Source organism: Carassius carassius, chromosome 32 (genome assembly GCF_963082965.1).
Source record: "Carassius carassius chromosome 32, fCarCar2.1, whole genome shotgun sequence".
Taxonomy (NCBI): Eukaryota; Metazoa; Chordata; class Actinopteri; order Cypriniformes; family Cyprinidae; genus Carassius; species Carassius carassius.
Window position 1 is genome coordinate 21,319,344 of NC_081786.1, and position 17,218 is coordinate 21,336,561.

At 36.8% G+C, this 17,218-nt stretch overlaps 1 protein-coding gene across 4 annotated transcripts in view; it reads right to left on the reverse strand.

Annotated features, from left to right (window-relative positions):
* kif26ab (kinesin family member 26Ab) overlaps positions 1-17,218 on the reverse strand; it is a 92,068-nt gene that overhangs the window by 18,121 nt on the left and 56,729 nt on the right. For 3 of the 4 annotated variants that reach the window (XM_059520727.1, XM_059520728.1, XM_059520729.1), the window contains one exon: positions 638-821. In XM_059520727.1, coding sequence (XP_059376710.1) covers positions 638-821 — 184 coding nt within the window. Of the gene's footprint in view, positions 1-637; positions 822-5,625; positions 5,879-17,218 lie in introns of those variants that run through there. The other variant, XM_059520730.1, reaches the window with a different exon arrangement.

Sequence of the window (17,218 nt, forward strand, 5' to 3'; positions counted from 1 at the left end):
GAGCGTGACAGCCGCTGGAATTACAGCACATGTCTTGTGTCCTTCTGGACAATTTGGTCATTGTGCAAACAAAATAGTTACAGACGGCTGGGCCATTATTCTAATGCCCATTGCTTTTTATAGTTTTCCCAAAAGCTGCCAACAACTGGTGCCCATTCAGGCAGCATCAGATGCGTGTTTGCAGTTGTAGGAAGAGGAAGCTCATTAGTGAGGCTGGGATGTAATGAGTCCATTCTCAGTGGGTACTTATCAATCATTTCAGCGGGCTTCAGCTTCTGGCATGATGTTCTACAATCATCTCTTAGAGCAGGTGGCATCTAATCTGGAACAAATCCTCTCCATCACTATATATATACTGTAATACAAGTGCTAAAGATAAACCCTCTGGACAATGAGGAGGAGTGGTGTGTAGATGCTGAACAACTTGCTACTCTTGGCCACGATCCCAATCCGAGATCCCAAATACACAGTCTGTTCATAATCAGCAAAATAACCATCACCTTCAATTTGGGTTCGATTGAATAATTAGACTGCAAAAAACTAATGGTGAGAATTCCAAATCAACAGCCTTAATGGTTAAGTTAAAAGAAGAAAGTGTTTGTCATAGTACACTGTTGTGGTGCGGTGGGTGCCTGACCTTGCCCATGCCAGGGTTCTCCTTGGCCTTTGACCCCGCCCTGAGCAGACATGGTGGAGCAGGTGGAGGTGAAAACTGAAGGACAGCACTAAAGTTAGTGGGGTAGATGGAGGGTTCCTGGGGGTATACCAGTGGCGGCTGCTGCTTCTTCCGTTTGGATGACAGATTCAGCTTCTGAGCAGCCCTGAGACAACAGACAAAAATATAACACAAATTAAAAGTTTATGATAATGAGTCAAATGAATGCAAGATTATTATTACTATTAATATATATATTTTTTATTTTATTTTATTTTTTTACTTTCGTTCATTTTTTTTTTCGTCATACAAGTCACACCAGAACCATACTCACGATAACCTGTGTTTACAAAAAAAGAAGAAGACCTATTCAGGAACAAATCCAGTCCTGATAAACTTAGTGATGGTTGAAATAACCAAAATCCTATATCACGATACGAGTAATTTTATATCAAGGTAATGATGTATATCATAATAAAAATATTTTGCTGTAAATAAGGTCTTTATGATATCACAATTTTTGGTACCATAGAAATTTAAGTACTTAATTCTTGTCACCAGTGTCAATATCATAGAAAACTAAAACTTTCCTAAATGAAAAATATAAAATATATTCTACACTGTGTGTGTATATATATATATATATATATATATATATATATATATATATATATATATATATATATATATATATATATAGTGTACATATATATATATATATATATATATATATATATATATATATACACTATATTTCTATATAGTGTTCCTTTAGCTCAACTGGTAGAGCATTGCGCTATCAAGGTTATATATATATATACATACACACACACACACACACACACACAATTTAATCTTAAAAGTTATTTAGTCAAGAGCGGTGAGATATTTTCACTCTTTTGTTGTTTAAAGCAACACAATGTAAATTGTGGTTCTCTAGCAGTTAATAAACAGAGCTGCATGATCCCGCAGAAGAACATTCTAACCGGAGCTACTTCTCCAAGTTTATGTCTATAGCGATTCATGCAGGTATGTGTTACTCCACAGCGGTGGCGACCTGGCTACAATAGTCCAAAAATGATCAATTATTATAAATGTACCATAGTGATTTGGGATAAGACAAAAAGGCAGTTTGGTAGATTAATTTATGATGTACTCGCTCATTATATACATTTTGCACATTTTGACCACATAAAAACATACATAGTGTTGCTTTAACATGAATGACAGACAGCAGGAATATTAGACTGCTGTCACTTTAAGAGCTGCTCAGATCCAATATACTGCTACACGTTTTCTTTCTCAGCTGTTTGCTATGTTCAATACTCCTGCATTCTATGAGCACCATCTTCACATGTGCGTGCTTCTCTGATAGCGCTCAAAAACACAGTCTTCTGTCTCTTAGACAGTGCGTGTGCATATAGTGGATTGAGTTCTTTTTCTATGATGATTGTGTTTCAATTACTTAAAATCACTTGCATGCAAACAATACGTTTTCTTGACCACATAGCACAGCAACATCACATGAGTGTGTAACCATGATACAGACCTCTACCGATTGATACATTTCTACCAGTTAATCGTGTCTACTGGTATATCATCCACACCTAGATGAACCCATGACTCAGGTTATCCAAACATAACAGAGGTCATTTACATATATAAGTTTTAAAGATACAGTGGCAACAACAGTTGCAGCAAAGAGTGGAAAACACCCATGAAAAATAGCATTTTGGTGTTCTTTGGAGACTTCAGTTATAAAAATTCAGTTATAATATGCTACAAAGCTGTGGAAATAGATATTTTAAGCATTAAAAACAAAGGTTCATCAAAGCAGTCTGAAATCTCTCAATTCCAGTTGCTCTGTCAAAGGGGGTTCAATTCAAATCAAGCCAAATCCCTTTGTCACCACAGCAGAAAGTGATTTTCCAAGGAACTATACATGTTTTAAGAATATTCTTTTTCACTCAGACAGAAGGGTGTATGTCTGAAATAAATTTTTGGTATTTTCCTGATTGATTTAATGGTAGAGCTTGACATTTAAAACTCAATGCTATAAAATCAGACCTGAAAGGTCAAAAGCCCCCTATCGCATTGCCAAAGTAAACACAGACCAACTCGCTCTTTCTCCACAGACTGCCTTCTCCCTCTTTATTTCACTAAAATAGGCACACTGTGCTTAGAAACCCTTGAAAAATATCCTCTAAAAAGTTGGGTCTAAATGGGGTCAGCCTGTAGTCAGCCTTAATTAGCAATTTGCTAAGTCTGGCTTTACAGTGACCCAGTTATAGTCTTATTAATTAAAAAAAAAATCTATATGAGATGTCACTACTGGACTCCAGAAACAGTAGATGAAGTGGTAATAATGGCAGGTTCAAGACCTTTACTCAAGTAATAGCTATCTTCCCAACAAGCTACATCATAAGACTGAACTTTATATTGTTTTGAGTAAAATCACAGCATGAGAGGAACAAATGAGTGTAAGTGAGGGAAACTGAAAGATTGGAAGTGAGAGGGAGAAAAACTAAAGGCTATCAAGTGACGTTTTGGGGCTTAGCTCACATTAAGAGATGCATTAAGGCTTTTCTCTTGAGCTGAAGTGTAACAGTAGAGAACTAACTAAAAGAAAGCTGTCCACAGCAGTCTTATACCATGACCGACTAATCACACTAAATGCAGCAATAATCAAAAGTGAAGTGCACTGAAAATCACACTCTGAACAATACTTAAATATTAAGAGCACACATTACATTAGCACATTGGAACTCTAATGTAATTGCCATGCCAGTCTTCCTTTTTTTATATATATCCTTTACACACATTTTGAAGAGCATTTTCAGGTAATATGTGACTACATGATGTTCCCTTTAGGTGAACTACACTCTTTTTAGAAAAGGTTTCCATTTATTGCCTTTCTAAAAAGTCATGTGGTGTAACTATCAATCCTTAAATTAAGATCCTTATTTTTAATACATGTGAGGGTACACATTTTTTTTTAAAGCTATTAAATAAAAAAGGTACAAAAGCACTTGTTTAAAAAAAAACATATTTAATTATTAATTTATAAAGATAAGTATGTTTTGGTATGTATGACATTTTACAACCTGAAATAACCTTAATTAATGTCAAATAATTTTCTATTTTTAAAAGACGTACTGACCTTGACACAGGCCTGTTTTTTTTTCCCTACAATGTTTCTGCATTATGCATGTTGTACTGCATTTGTAAATAAATAAATACCTTTTTTTTTTACTAATACATACTACAACTATTAATTACATTAATATACTATGTGGTTAAACCATTGTTTAGATATTGCCCATTAAATGATGCTGTCAATTATTCCTACAATGCAAAAGTGATGGATTTAGAATTTCAGAAAGTATGGAATAATTGTGTGCTAATAATGTCTGTATAACCTGTGATAAGATCAAATCAAATGAAAGCCAGGAGATGGGAAAGCAGAAAAGAACAAGTGGGAGTCAGTAAAAGCTGGGCATTATGGAGTGTAGTTGTGACAATAAATGTCTGTCTTGTCTTTTTTTTTTCTTTTTCTTTTTTTCTGAAACACACAAGCAGTGATCATAAGTGTAGGCACCAGCCCTTTTGGCCATTCATGTGTGTGTTCCCCAGTATGTCTGGCAATTCTACACCTTTTTTTTCTCTACCCCTCTCTGCATCACTCCATACCTCTAGAAGTGGCAACCCCTCCCTTCCTCTTTTCTCTCCCTCCAATTTCTCTGCCCCACCCCTCTTTTCTCTAGCTCCGTTCGGCCTTCTGCATCAGCCCAAGAGCACATTCAGAGAACACACCACTGGCTGATGAATCCAGGAAGAATACAGCAGCGGCCCCTCCCCGGGGAACCGTCGGCCCACAAGAGGATGCAAGAGTGTGTGTGTGTGTGTGTGTGTGTGTGTGTGTGTGTGTGTGTGTGTGTGTGTGTACAAACAGACGAAGAGGGTTGAAGACATGTGTGAGCGATGCATTCAGAAAGCATTATGAGTGAAAGACAAGAAAAAACAGAAAGCAATAGAAAGAGAGAAAGAGAGAGAGAGAATCAAACAAATCAAGTTTTTGTGTGTGATGACCTATACATATATTTCTCTTGTAAAATGATCTTTAAGATGAATCTCTTATGACAAAATTGTTTTTTTAAATGTAGAATACTACAAGATGACATTTATAATCAGTTTGACCAGAAATATGAAGTAGTATATTATGACGATATTATGAAATAATAGCTATAAAAGAAAAGAAAAGAAAAAATGCTGCTTTCTTTAAATTAATCTAGTAATTTGTTTCAAAATGATAACAAATAAATATGATTAATCACTTATTTATTTTTTATTTATTTTTAAATAAATAAATGTACTTTATATCTTAATATAATATTTTTTATTAAGCATGAACAGACTTAATATTATATTCTGTATTCAATCAAAAATGCAACTGATAAATTGGGGAGGTTTGAGATTAAATGCTTGTACAGTAATAAAGCAATTCATGAATCCACAACCACAGTTCAAGCATTCTCAGCACGCACACCTGTACACTAATGCTGAAATTAATTGCTTGTTGAGGCACACATGCTCTCTCACTCCCTTTCTCTTTAATTCTCTCCATCTCCTCGAAAAAAAAATGGCTCAGTTCATGACTGAAGAGCGGCTATAAAGCACATGTCCATGTGCTTGCACTTTCTACTTGTCCACCTGCTCAAACTCATTGCAGCACACACACACTACGCTAAACAAACATGCTTTGACATGTTCCACAGTCAAGGAGCAATCCATATCCCAAGTATGTATAAACAATCAGACAGCAGCCTTTGTAGAGTTTGGCAGGTGAGCTCAGAGGATGAAGAAAGAATTCCTGGCGTTAAGACGGGTGTGTTGCAACTGACATCTATGGGTCAAAACCCACTGCACCCACACATACACACACATAGAGAAAAAGCTTTAAAATTACTCACACTTCTTTCCAATCCATCATCTAACGTATTCACAACTCATAGCCAGAACCACGCAGGCGGGACGCCAAAAAACGGTACTGTCTGTGTGTCCGTACCCACATTTTGCCATCAAAAAAGAGTGATTTAAAAATAAACTAGTTAAAAAGTCACTGCAAGTGCTTCTCCAGTAATCACTGCACATTCTCAGTGCACAAACATCTGCAGATGATGGAAGTTTAAGGTCATTATATCCAGAACTTTTCTTCTTCACATTTACGTTTAATTCCTCTTTGCGCCATCCAGTGAGCACCACTTCTCTTCCTTTAATGCTCTCTCTCCCTGGACCAGTCTGTGTCAGTTAGTCAATTTCTTGTGTCAGGCATTGTCCTTTTTGTCATCTGTCCCTCTTTTCATCCGTTTCGCAGAGGAGAGGGGCTGGAATCCAGCAGTCGGGATTCGCCTCTCGCTGCCGGAGGACTGCTGGCAGCTGCCCTGCACTCAAACACACGCGCACGATTCCTCCCTCTCTCTTTCTTTACACGGTCCAGCCCCTTTTCACTCCCCACGGCCAAAAAGGAATCAGAGCTTTGTGAACACTCAGTTGCTCACTCTCTCTCTCACTCTCTCACTCACCCTCACACACACATGCCCCTTACTGCATGAATTCTTCATGTGTGAAAGGTCTCTTTTTTATTCTACCCCAGACTTCAAACAGATTTGCTTAGTATGTGCTGCATGCCTGTCTGTTTGTCTATGTGTGTGTATTTATCTGCTTTAGGTGTTTTGTATGTCTGTGGAGTCTTCTCTTCTGTGTGTGTTGCGTTATGTGTGTTTAAAAAATATATTTTTCTGGTAAATAAATAAATAAATAAATATTTCTTGCTTATTATAATTGGAATTAGGTATGTATATATGTATATCTGTCAGTATGTATGTTTACAGTGCATAATGTGTGTGTGCTTTAAGTGTGTTTTGTGTGTGTGGAGGGAAGTGTGTGTTGTCTTATGTGATTACTTTGTATATATATATATATATATATATATAACCCTTGCTTTGGGGACATTGACTGACTGACTGACTGACTGACTGACTGACTGACTGACTGATTGATTGGTTGGTTGATTTACTTATTGATTCATTCATTCAAGTTTTGGTAGATTATTTTTCCACATGTTTCTATGGTATACTGAAAAACAATAATAAGCATATCATAAGTTTTAAAAGGCTTTTATTGGATTGATACATATATAATGAACAAATTCAACTAATTCTAATAAATTCTAATAAATAAACAAATAAATAAATACCTTGCTTTAAGGATAGTCTGATACTTTAACTGGAAAACATTTTTTTTGACCATGCATAATATGTTTGTTTTATTACTTAAAAAATAAATCAATAAAAGTATGGGGGGTGCTAGGGTGTTGCTATGCATTTGCGAGTGACATGTTTGATTGGTTAGAACAATAAAAGCACACTTTTCTTCAACAAGCTGCACAATTTGAGGTATCATTCACGTCTATACCATAAACAATATGGGTGGAGTTACACTTTGGAGGTTAATATAGAGCATTAGGAGTTTGTTCAAATTAGCCTCAGCAAGCATTGCTAACAAAGGAAAAATACAGGGCGTGAGGAAGGGTGTTTGTCGACGTCCTGCACCTGTGTCTCTGTGTGTGCTGAAAATCTCATTAAGTGTTTGCATTGTGACAAACATAATTGCTCTGACGGGTGGGATAAAGCTATTAATTATCGCAGACGTAAAAAAAGCACACAGCGTATGCTAGGTGTGGTGAAGCAAAGTGTGTGTTCAGGTGTAGAGAAAATCAAACACCTCTGAGCGACCACCACTTTAAAATCATATTCCAGACACATACAGTGCTTAGAGATGCCCTTGGCCTGTGGGTAAGGGCAAGATGGGGGGAAAGCAGCAGCTGGAACAAGTCTAAGCTCTTTATGTGAGAGAGAGATATTCCCTAAACTGCTAATTTGAGCTGAGGAGCAGGAGTGAGGCAGAGAAAGAGAGAAAAGGTGAGAGAATGTTTGCGAGAGACTCTTTTTCTGTCGGTCTGCAGCACCCCTATAACACACTGCCCTACATATCAACACAGAGCTCAGACTCCCACTACCGCCCACCGATCACCGCTAGCCAAGAGATGGGCACAATCAAAGCTCCCTGGGTGCACAGACTAGATGACTAAAATTACGTACTCTGATAACGCTTTAAAAGGAAAATCCGTCTTGCTGGAAAGATGTTCTTCGGTGTAAAAAACAAAACAAAAAGAAAACCTGCTGAGAGAGGCTTACAAAAGGACTGATTTGTAAGATGAAAGACAATACTACATTTGAAATGCTCAGAAAAAAGAAATGTTCCCACTCAAATTAATCATAAATGACCATTTCAATGTTCTGAACACCTTATTTTGCTCTAAATTAAAATAGAATGAAGTTGTACATTAAATAAATATATTTTATTATATATTTGTCCATGTACATAATACATAACACATTAACCACATTGTATTTTAAAATTTTATTTATTTGAAAAATTGTATATATAATATATAAAATTAACATTCTTTTAATGAACTTACATTTTTTAAATTACCTGCAAATGTTTAAGTTATTATCACTTAATCAAAACAACCCAACTGCTGTTTGATTGATATAACTTGGAATGCACAAAAAAAAAAGCTTTATATAAAATATATATATATATATAAAATATTTATTATTTGTTTTTTCAAATGAACTCTTCAAATATGTAATTGAATTGCTTACAACAACTGAGCAATATAATAAAATATAAATAAAAAACAATAAAAATTCACTGGTTAAACTTAGAAAATTTGAATGATCCAATATTTGTAAGCGGTGACAGTATGCTTTTTATTTTTATTTATTTATTTGTTTTTATCTGACATGAAATAACATTAGGTTATAGGCCCAATATTCAAGAATCAGTGAAAGACAAGATCAATAATTTTCTCCAGCTCTCCTCAACAAACAGCACGGAAAACATGTACAAATGGCTAAAATAAATGGCATACATGGTTGTCAAGCGATATAAAAGGTGCTGTGAGCTTTTGTTGAAATCCGAATGGATTTGAGTGTGTGTGTGCATAGGGCTGGGGGCTGAGGAAGGGGATTTTAAGTGTGTGTGGATGTGTGAACCAATGCACGTATCATGCCTGGCTTGCTTATCTACTGTTGTGAGAGCCAAACCATTTGGCTTGTTGTCAATAATCTTTGCAGGCAGCCTTCTCTGCCTTTCAGCTTTTGTCAAATTAGAAAGAGGAATTCCTCAAGCCGACCGAGTCATTAGCCTGTAAAGCCATTAGCTTGTTGTAAGGATTTCTGCCTGTCTTTCTCTTCGTCCAGATAGCCTTTGTAGCTAATTGCCATGTTGGCCCTATTTACCATCCTTGACATTTCTTTTATAGTAACAAGGTCTTATTTATTTCTCTTGACAAAGGATAACAAAGCTACGGACACTATGGATCACTGTGAGTGATATCAGACTACATTATTAACGTTTCCATACCCGTATCTCCAACTATCATCCATCACTGTAAGATCAGCAGGTTGTTTACAACAAATAAATGTTTCTTTTTTTATCCTTTTATGGATGCAACAAGTTATCAAACTACAAACAAATCTAAAAGTATGGCATAAAATGCCCTGGAATAAATAATGATGTTTTTAATAACTATCAATGTGAAGAAATACTAAAAAATTATGTTTATGGATTGCCATGAATAACCCCGATTATCAGAACATTCAGTGAGAAACAACATCAGCTACAGCTATCAATTTTCCAGTTTAGGATGATCTACATTATGAAATTAGAGCCAAAACATATCAAGTATGTTGATTTCTATTGAAAAAAAAAACAATATCCAGTAGAACTGTAAGTCTCTTATACCAATGAAGGTACATTAAGTCCTTAATTACATACTAAATTAATGAATGTGCCAGTCAAGGCTGAACTTCTTCCTGTGATTAAGGCATTACGACATCATGGGCATCAAAAGATGATGTCATAGTCTTTCACCCACATCCACTGGCCTGAAACAAGATTTAGTAGTCAGCTCAAAAGGCTAAGAGAGAGTTTTCAGCATCCAACAAGATTGAAGCTATTGCAACAGTTTGCTGTACAGCAAGAGGGTTTGCTTTTGTAAGTTGAGTTTTCAAGTAGTCAAGTAGACAGAAAATTATATATGTTAGTGCACCCACAGTTCATTCCAAACTAATTATGACTTTAATGCAAAAGGAAGATGTTTAGCAGAAAGTTCAAGCTGCTTTTTTCCATACAATGAGAGTGAATGGTGAACACGGTTGTCTCAGGCTCCCATCTACTTCCATTACAAGGTAAAAAAGAAGCAAGGACATTCAACATATACACTGCATTACATGCAAGAAAAGCAGTGTTAGACAAGACAAAGGAATGTAAATTTTTAGGTGTACTGTCCCATTAAAAGTAGCCTATAGTGGCCTACTCTCTTACATCAACATATATTTCTCTCATAGTTTCTTTAACATTTACCTAATACTCAGTAGCCATGTTTCCACCATCGAGCTTAAACCGGGCATGCTAGTGCATGCCAGGGCCAGTCGCGTTTCCACTGTCACTTCCGGGGCTTGATCGTGCCTCATCGGGGCTTCCTCGGGTGCAAAATGTAAAAGACTGTGCATGCTAAACATTAACATTAGAATAGTAAACATGGTAAATGCAACCAGGAAAAATCAGATGTCAGCTTCTTATTCTCTATCACAATTGTGTATTTATTTAGTAACATATTTTATCTGTCGTCTTGTCTCGAGAGTTTAGCTCCATGTAGCATAGCCTATCATCAAATATAATAATGATTTTTGTTCGGGAGCTTTTCTAAAAATAGAGAGTCTGCGCTGCGGATTATTTCAGAAAGATATCAGCTTTAACACCAGCATTAAACACTTTTTTAAATAAATTGAGCTCAAAACTCACTTTCAGTCAGCAGGAGTGTTTGCAATAACTTGATCCGATCTGGATTATAATCACCATTCAAGGCAGTAATATTTATAAACGATGCAAAAGACTGTGCACGCTAAACATTAACGTTACCATAGTAAACATGGTGACCACTTGAGAAATCAGACGTCAGCTTCTTATTCTCTATCACAATCATGTATTTATTTAGTAACTTATATTGTCTGTCATAAGTCTCGTCTCGAGAGTTTAGCTCCATGTAGCCTATCATAAAAATAAAATAATGTTTTATGTTCGGGAGCTTTTATAAAAATAGAGATATTATCATTCATTCTTAATGTGACGTATAGGCTGTAGCTACAAATACACAGAAACAGACTCGACTGAATAAGCAGGCTATTTTCATAACCGTTAAAAATAAATAAATAAAATAGAAATATTTTTTTTGAGTCCTGATAAATTAATTCATTATGATCAATGTATTCTATAGTAAAACATCGATGCTTTTGAATTTGAATAATTACCAAAGCATGCAAAACAAACGGCTCTTTTATCATGTTCCTTTTGTGATCGCGCATGTTCCAGTGATTTATTTCTTAGTTTTCTGATAACTTCTCTTTGTTGCTGAAATGATGAGGTTTCGTGAGTGACGTTGTTCTGAGAGGCGTGTAAAGGGCGTGTTTTAGTGACGTGCAGCAGAGCTCCAAATATATATGGAGTTGGCTTTACAGTAACCAAGACTTTTAAGTTTCTTTCCCACAGAAGAAAGAAACGGTGTTGTGACAGAATGAAATCCAGAAAGAGTATGTGAGAAAGAGATTTTGGTCCACAGCTGCACACTGACTGAAATAATCAATCACTTGAATATCATTCTTCATACCTTCTGCAGCATACTTTCTCACAGAGTACTTTAGTGCTAAAGGGTTTGATCACAAGTGCAAAGCAAAAATCTCAATCTTCAGGAGGTACTAATTACAAAACTAAGAAAATAATCTAAACCTCATTCACTGGAATAATCAGATGGACAGTCCAGATATTCTTTTGTTGTAAGCAGCGGGAAAAGGCGGGCCAATCTTAACATCCATTACTAAACACTTCCTTCGAGCACTTCTGACCTGAGGCGTCAGTCACCCGGTAACATTATCCCTCACTAAGTCTACATGAGAGCACGCTGTGTGATATCTGTAAAATTGCAGCATTATGTCAATATGGAAATCACCACAGGGCAGCTTTGGCTGTTCATTGAGATACTACTGTAAAATATAGCCTAATCATAATGTAGTGTAGCTCATAATAAACAGAAGTCATTGAGATGTGTAAAGTGATGGGCTACTGCATATTGCAAATTATAATTCTGTAGATGAGATCAGATGTGCTGTAGAGTTCCTTAGTAGAATATATGTTATAAAAACTGGCCAGGTCACAGTTATTAAATATATTTAGAATTAATAATTATTATTATTAGAAACTTTAAATATATATATAAATATATATATATATATATATATATATATATATATATATTATCTGTGGTAACTGACAGCATGCTTAAATGTTGTCCATAGATATTAATTTAAATAAATAAATAACAGGTTTCATATATTTCCAACACATGTACAGAAAATAAAAAATAATCATGATAATAATCCACACAATCCAAAAACATTCAAAGAGGCATAAAAAAACAAAACAAAAAAACACACAAAGTGGAAAGGGAATAAAAAGCATAAAATTGAATCAAATGTGTGGAGAGTGAGGGACAGAAATATATGTAGAGACAGAAGGAGAGAGGAAGGAGGGGGAGGTTGAGTATGAGACACAGAGGTGAAAAACCAGAGTCAGAAATCAGAAAATGAGATGGAAATTAAAAAAGAAAGAGGGTGAGGACCTCCTGCGAGTGAAGAGAGACAGAACACATCCAGAAAGTCAGAGAGAAAGAGTGTCGTCTCAAAGGTAGACAGTCAGAGTGCTCAAGTGATCAGTCTGGTCTTTGTATTTTGGCTGGGAGCCAGGCAGCGGCTGTCTGAATGGAGGTAAATCATTTTGAGCCTGAGAGTAGCACATTGAAAAATGATCGCTCGAGTCGGGCCAGGCTCAGCTAGGGATTGTCTCGTTCCCTCAGCGAGCCCAGGGTGGAAATCCCAAGCCAGACCCAAATAAATGAAGCAGTCTGAAACTAAATAGAAAATGTTCCAATTAAAAAGAAAAAAAACGGAGAAGAAAATCCCCATGGATTACTGTACTACGAAATGCTGTGATTCTTTAGACTATGTTTATATTTGCATGTTAATCCATTTATATATTTAATGCAAAGTAATTGCATGAACTTTTACAATGCATGAATTTAAAAGTGCAAATTTCTACACCAAATAGCATTCAAATCTGTTGCAAATGGTTCGAAAGATCTGCACACTCAAATTAACTTCCTGAATTGCATCATTGGAGGTTTTTTCAAACTGTATTGAAGGAGTTCCCATGCATGCTGGCATTGTAAACCACTTTTTCTAAACAAAACCTAATCTGGTTTGCTCATCTCCGTTGGTCTCCCAGTCTGGTCAGGCTGCACTGTTGACTGGTTCCAGATGGGTTTTGGGCACTTTTCAGCAGGTCAGACAATGAGACCAGTTTGTCACACGGATAAACATCAGCTTGATTAGCTAAGCCCAGCTAACCAACACCAGATGGAGTAAATTAGTTCACACATATAATACAAAACTAAAATCAAAAAATGTATTTCAACATTTAAGGCTATGTCCACACGAAGCCGGAGCTTACCCCAATCCAATCCTTTTTTTCCCTCGTTCTAAAAAAAATCCCGTCCACACGGCGTCATATCAAGAGATATCTGCATCCACACAAAACCAGTGAAACCGACTGAAAACAATGTAGTATTCATGCCAGATCAGTATGTGGCGCTGTAATTTTGCCACAGAGATACACTAAAAATGAAAAAGACTTGGAGCATGCGCATAAACCTTGGGCATTGTATACAAACCATTGTTGTTGTTGCTCTTACGTGACATAGCGGTATCCGACTAGGGTCGACACGTGGGGTGATGACATCATCGTTTCAGAAAATATACAGGTGGCCCCATCTACACGAAAACGCAAAGCCGACATTTTCAGATTTATCCACTCTAGGACCTGGTTTCACCTTCTGAAAACACCGGATATGTGTGGACGAAATGCCTATCCGATATTCACAGAAACGTGTCTCCGTGTGGACAGGGCCTAGGTCAGCGCTCTTCAGCTCCAGTCCTGAAGAGCCAGTGTCATGCAGATTTTAGTAGCTATCCCAAGTTAACCCACCTGTTTCTAATTTGCAAGTTATTTTGAACACCTTGATTAGCTTGTTCAATGTGTTTGTTCAGGCAGGTGTCCAATACTGCTCTTGAAGGGCCACTTTCCAGCAGAATTTAGCTCCTCCACACATGCCTAATGATCATGAAGACTTTAATTAACTGACTAAGGGGTGTTTAATTTGGATTGGACCTAACCTCTGTGGGACAGTTGTCCTCCAGAAGCAGGGCCTCATGGTTTAGGGTTAGGTCGAAAATATACTTCTCTTGTCTGCATTTCCCTCCGTCTCATGGACAGTTTGTATGACGTAATTTTCAGCATTAGTACAGTCTGATCATGTTTGCAAAAGCAGCACATCTGTGAGTGATTTGAGCAACAAAAGTCTACAAGATTCTCTAGTTCCAAATGCATCCTTCTACTCTCACAGCCAAAAAAGAAGACTTTCAGATTTAACTGTGCATGAGAGTGAAGTACAACCAGAGCCTTTAGAGCAGGGGTGTCCAAACATGTTCCTGGAAGACCACTGTCCCGCAGAGTTTAGCTCCAACCCCAATTAAAAAAACACATTAACAAACTAATTCAAGATCTTCAGACTTGTTGCAAAACTTGGAAAGTTGGAATTGGTTGGAGCTACACTCTGCAGAACACTGGCCCTTCAGGACTATAGTTAAAAAGTGCCTTGATTTCAACATTAGCCTTTTGGTCAAAAAGTTTGCGATCACAAGAAAGTCAGTTAAGTGTGTGCAAGTTTTTAAATTGTACTCTACAGGAGTGTCTATTTAGCAAACATTGTCTTTGTTTTAAGTGTTTGTTGTGGGTTTGCGGCCTATTGTGCATTGACTAGCATGCTTGGCTAGCAGCTAGGTGCTAATGCTTCCGTTCCTGCTTCCTGTGCTATCTAATAAAACAGTAAAATAAAAATCAAAGTACCACCAAACATGTCCACAATGTCAAGCCTACCACCTCCAATAATACCAACAGCAAAGAAAAGACAGCATGATTCTGTTTACAGTGCATGAAAAAAGGCTGCAAAAGCATTTTCAAGAGGTGTTGAGTGAGTAAATGAGAAAAGCATTGTTGTCTTTTTGCTGTTCCTAAATTACCCCCTCAATGGCATCTATGAAGAGACAGGATGTGCAGCTAATCCAGGCTTAGCTTGTTGTGGCTTAGCCACGGTGGGGAGGCAGAACAGAAGCCATAAACATGGCCAGGTTTTTTTTTTTTGTTATTTAATGAGTTGCAGCGTTCAAAACCAAGCCCCTGGGGTAAAGCTCTGGAAAGCCACAAAATGAAGATAGTAATGGGGTTGTCAATTTTTTTGAAGATGCTCTCTTGTTATTCATGTGAAGTGTAGGTTTCTCTCCCAGAGTTTGTTTAAAAGCACAGCAAGCTAACGTTTAAGGAAGATCAATTCTATTTCAGCAGAAAACTGACACATAACCAAAACTCACGTCTCTCTCGCACACTCCCTCTCCCTGTTTACAAAGATTACCATCTACTTCCATCTCATCCATGATACATCTCTCTATCTCCCTCTGCACCACTGGGATTTATTCTCCAGGTAGGCAACCCGCAGCATCGGGTTTCACTAAAACGGTGTTGATAAAGGGTGTTGTAAAAGGAATTTAATTACAGGACAAGTGCGTGGAATGGGATAATCCTGTCTCCACATGCTACAAAAAGTGCAACCAAAGTAAGGAAGGTATCGGTGAAACTAGCTGACGCCGCAAGGTTCATTCAGACGCCTGACATGCTCTTGACCAGGACCTTGAACTATGCTTACATGATTATGAAGTTTCAGCCTTTTCAGACACAAAACTAACTGGGTATAACTGACTGTTACAAATTATGGTCACTTTGCCCATTAGGTACAAACAGAAGCTTTTCAACTTAAGGTGACCAAGCAGATAGGGAAAGGGGACAACAAGAGCATCCTACCACTCCACCTCGCCTCGGCACTCATTCATTATTCACTGTCTGGCAGGGAGGACACCTAACGCTTATTTATTTGCACTCTTTCACTCGGAGGCTATAGCAAAAAACAACCCCCAGTGGCTGCTGGGAATATTTGTGCATGATTAATCAGAGATGGCCTGGAACAACAGGGTAGGCAATGAAGAGGGGAAGGAGAAAAAGAAAGTGACCAGGGAAAGGTTAGAGGAAAGAGGAAAAACAGATGTGCTGGAAAGAAGGTTGGGAGATGAAGGTTGCCTTTTGGTTTTCATAAGCTCATTATTGCAGCAAGAGGGAGTATAAAATATGTTTAAATAAAAAATTAGGGTTGACAGTCAAATAATATATATATATACTGTATATATATATATATATATATATATATATATATATATATATATATATATATATATATATATATATATATATATATATATATATATGAAAAATAAATACATTTATATATAATATAAAATATAATATAAATATACGATGTATATACATAATATTTGTAAAATATATACTGTATGTGTGTGTGTGTATTTATATATACAAAATAATTAAGCACAATACACATGTAAACAAAAACATTTATTTTGGATGTGATTAATCGCGATTAATCATTTGAAAGCAATAATACACACACATACAAATTGACTTGACTTTGACAACATAGTCAAAATTATGTAGGCAAACACACAAGGCACCAAGGGAAATCAACATCCATCTGTGCTATTTACCTCCTATCCAAAAATGCTATAAATATGTCAATAGTCTTTTTGACTAATGATCACATTGTCATACACAGAAAGATGGATGTTCCCCTTACCATACACGATGAGACAGATTACACTTACCGGGTTCATAAGACTAATGACATCATTCAAATGACTTCATATAGCCACTAGTGTATGAGAAAATTATTACATTCAGTGGTGACCTTCACCCTGCAATATAATCATTACCACTGCAATGTGCATAGATGTGCTCTTACACGGCAGGAATGCTATCAGTCCATTCAATGTGATGCATTCTTACAGCTTATAGTCTTGCTACGGACAAAAACCAAGAACCTTGCCATTAAGAAACCCATAGGTTATAGCAATAACCCAAAGTATGTGCATTAATAACAGCCCTACGTATAAGCTTTTACGAGCGCCCTCTGGTGCTACTGCAGGAATTCAGGGTTTGCGTTCTAGCAACTTAATACTGAAATAGAGAGAGTGGGATAGTGCTAATGGGATTCTCAGCTCTCTGCAACAGGCTCTCTCACATGCTGGGCCATGAACTGATCACAGACTGTAATCCACTCCATTTCAGACAATCTGCATGCAGAGTAGCTTTCAAGAAATAAAAACAGAAGATAAACTCTCTCTCGGTTTCTCATTTCCA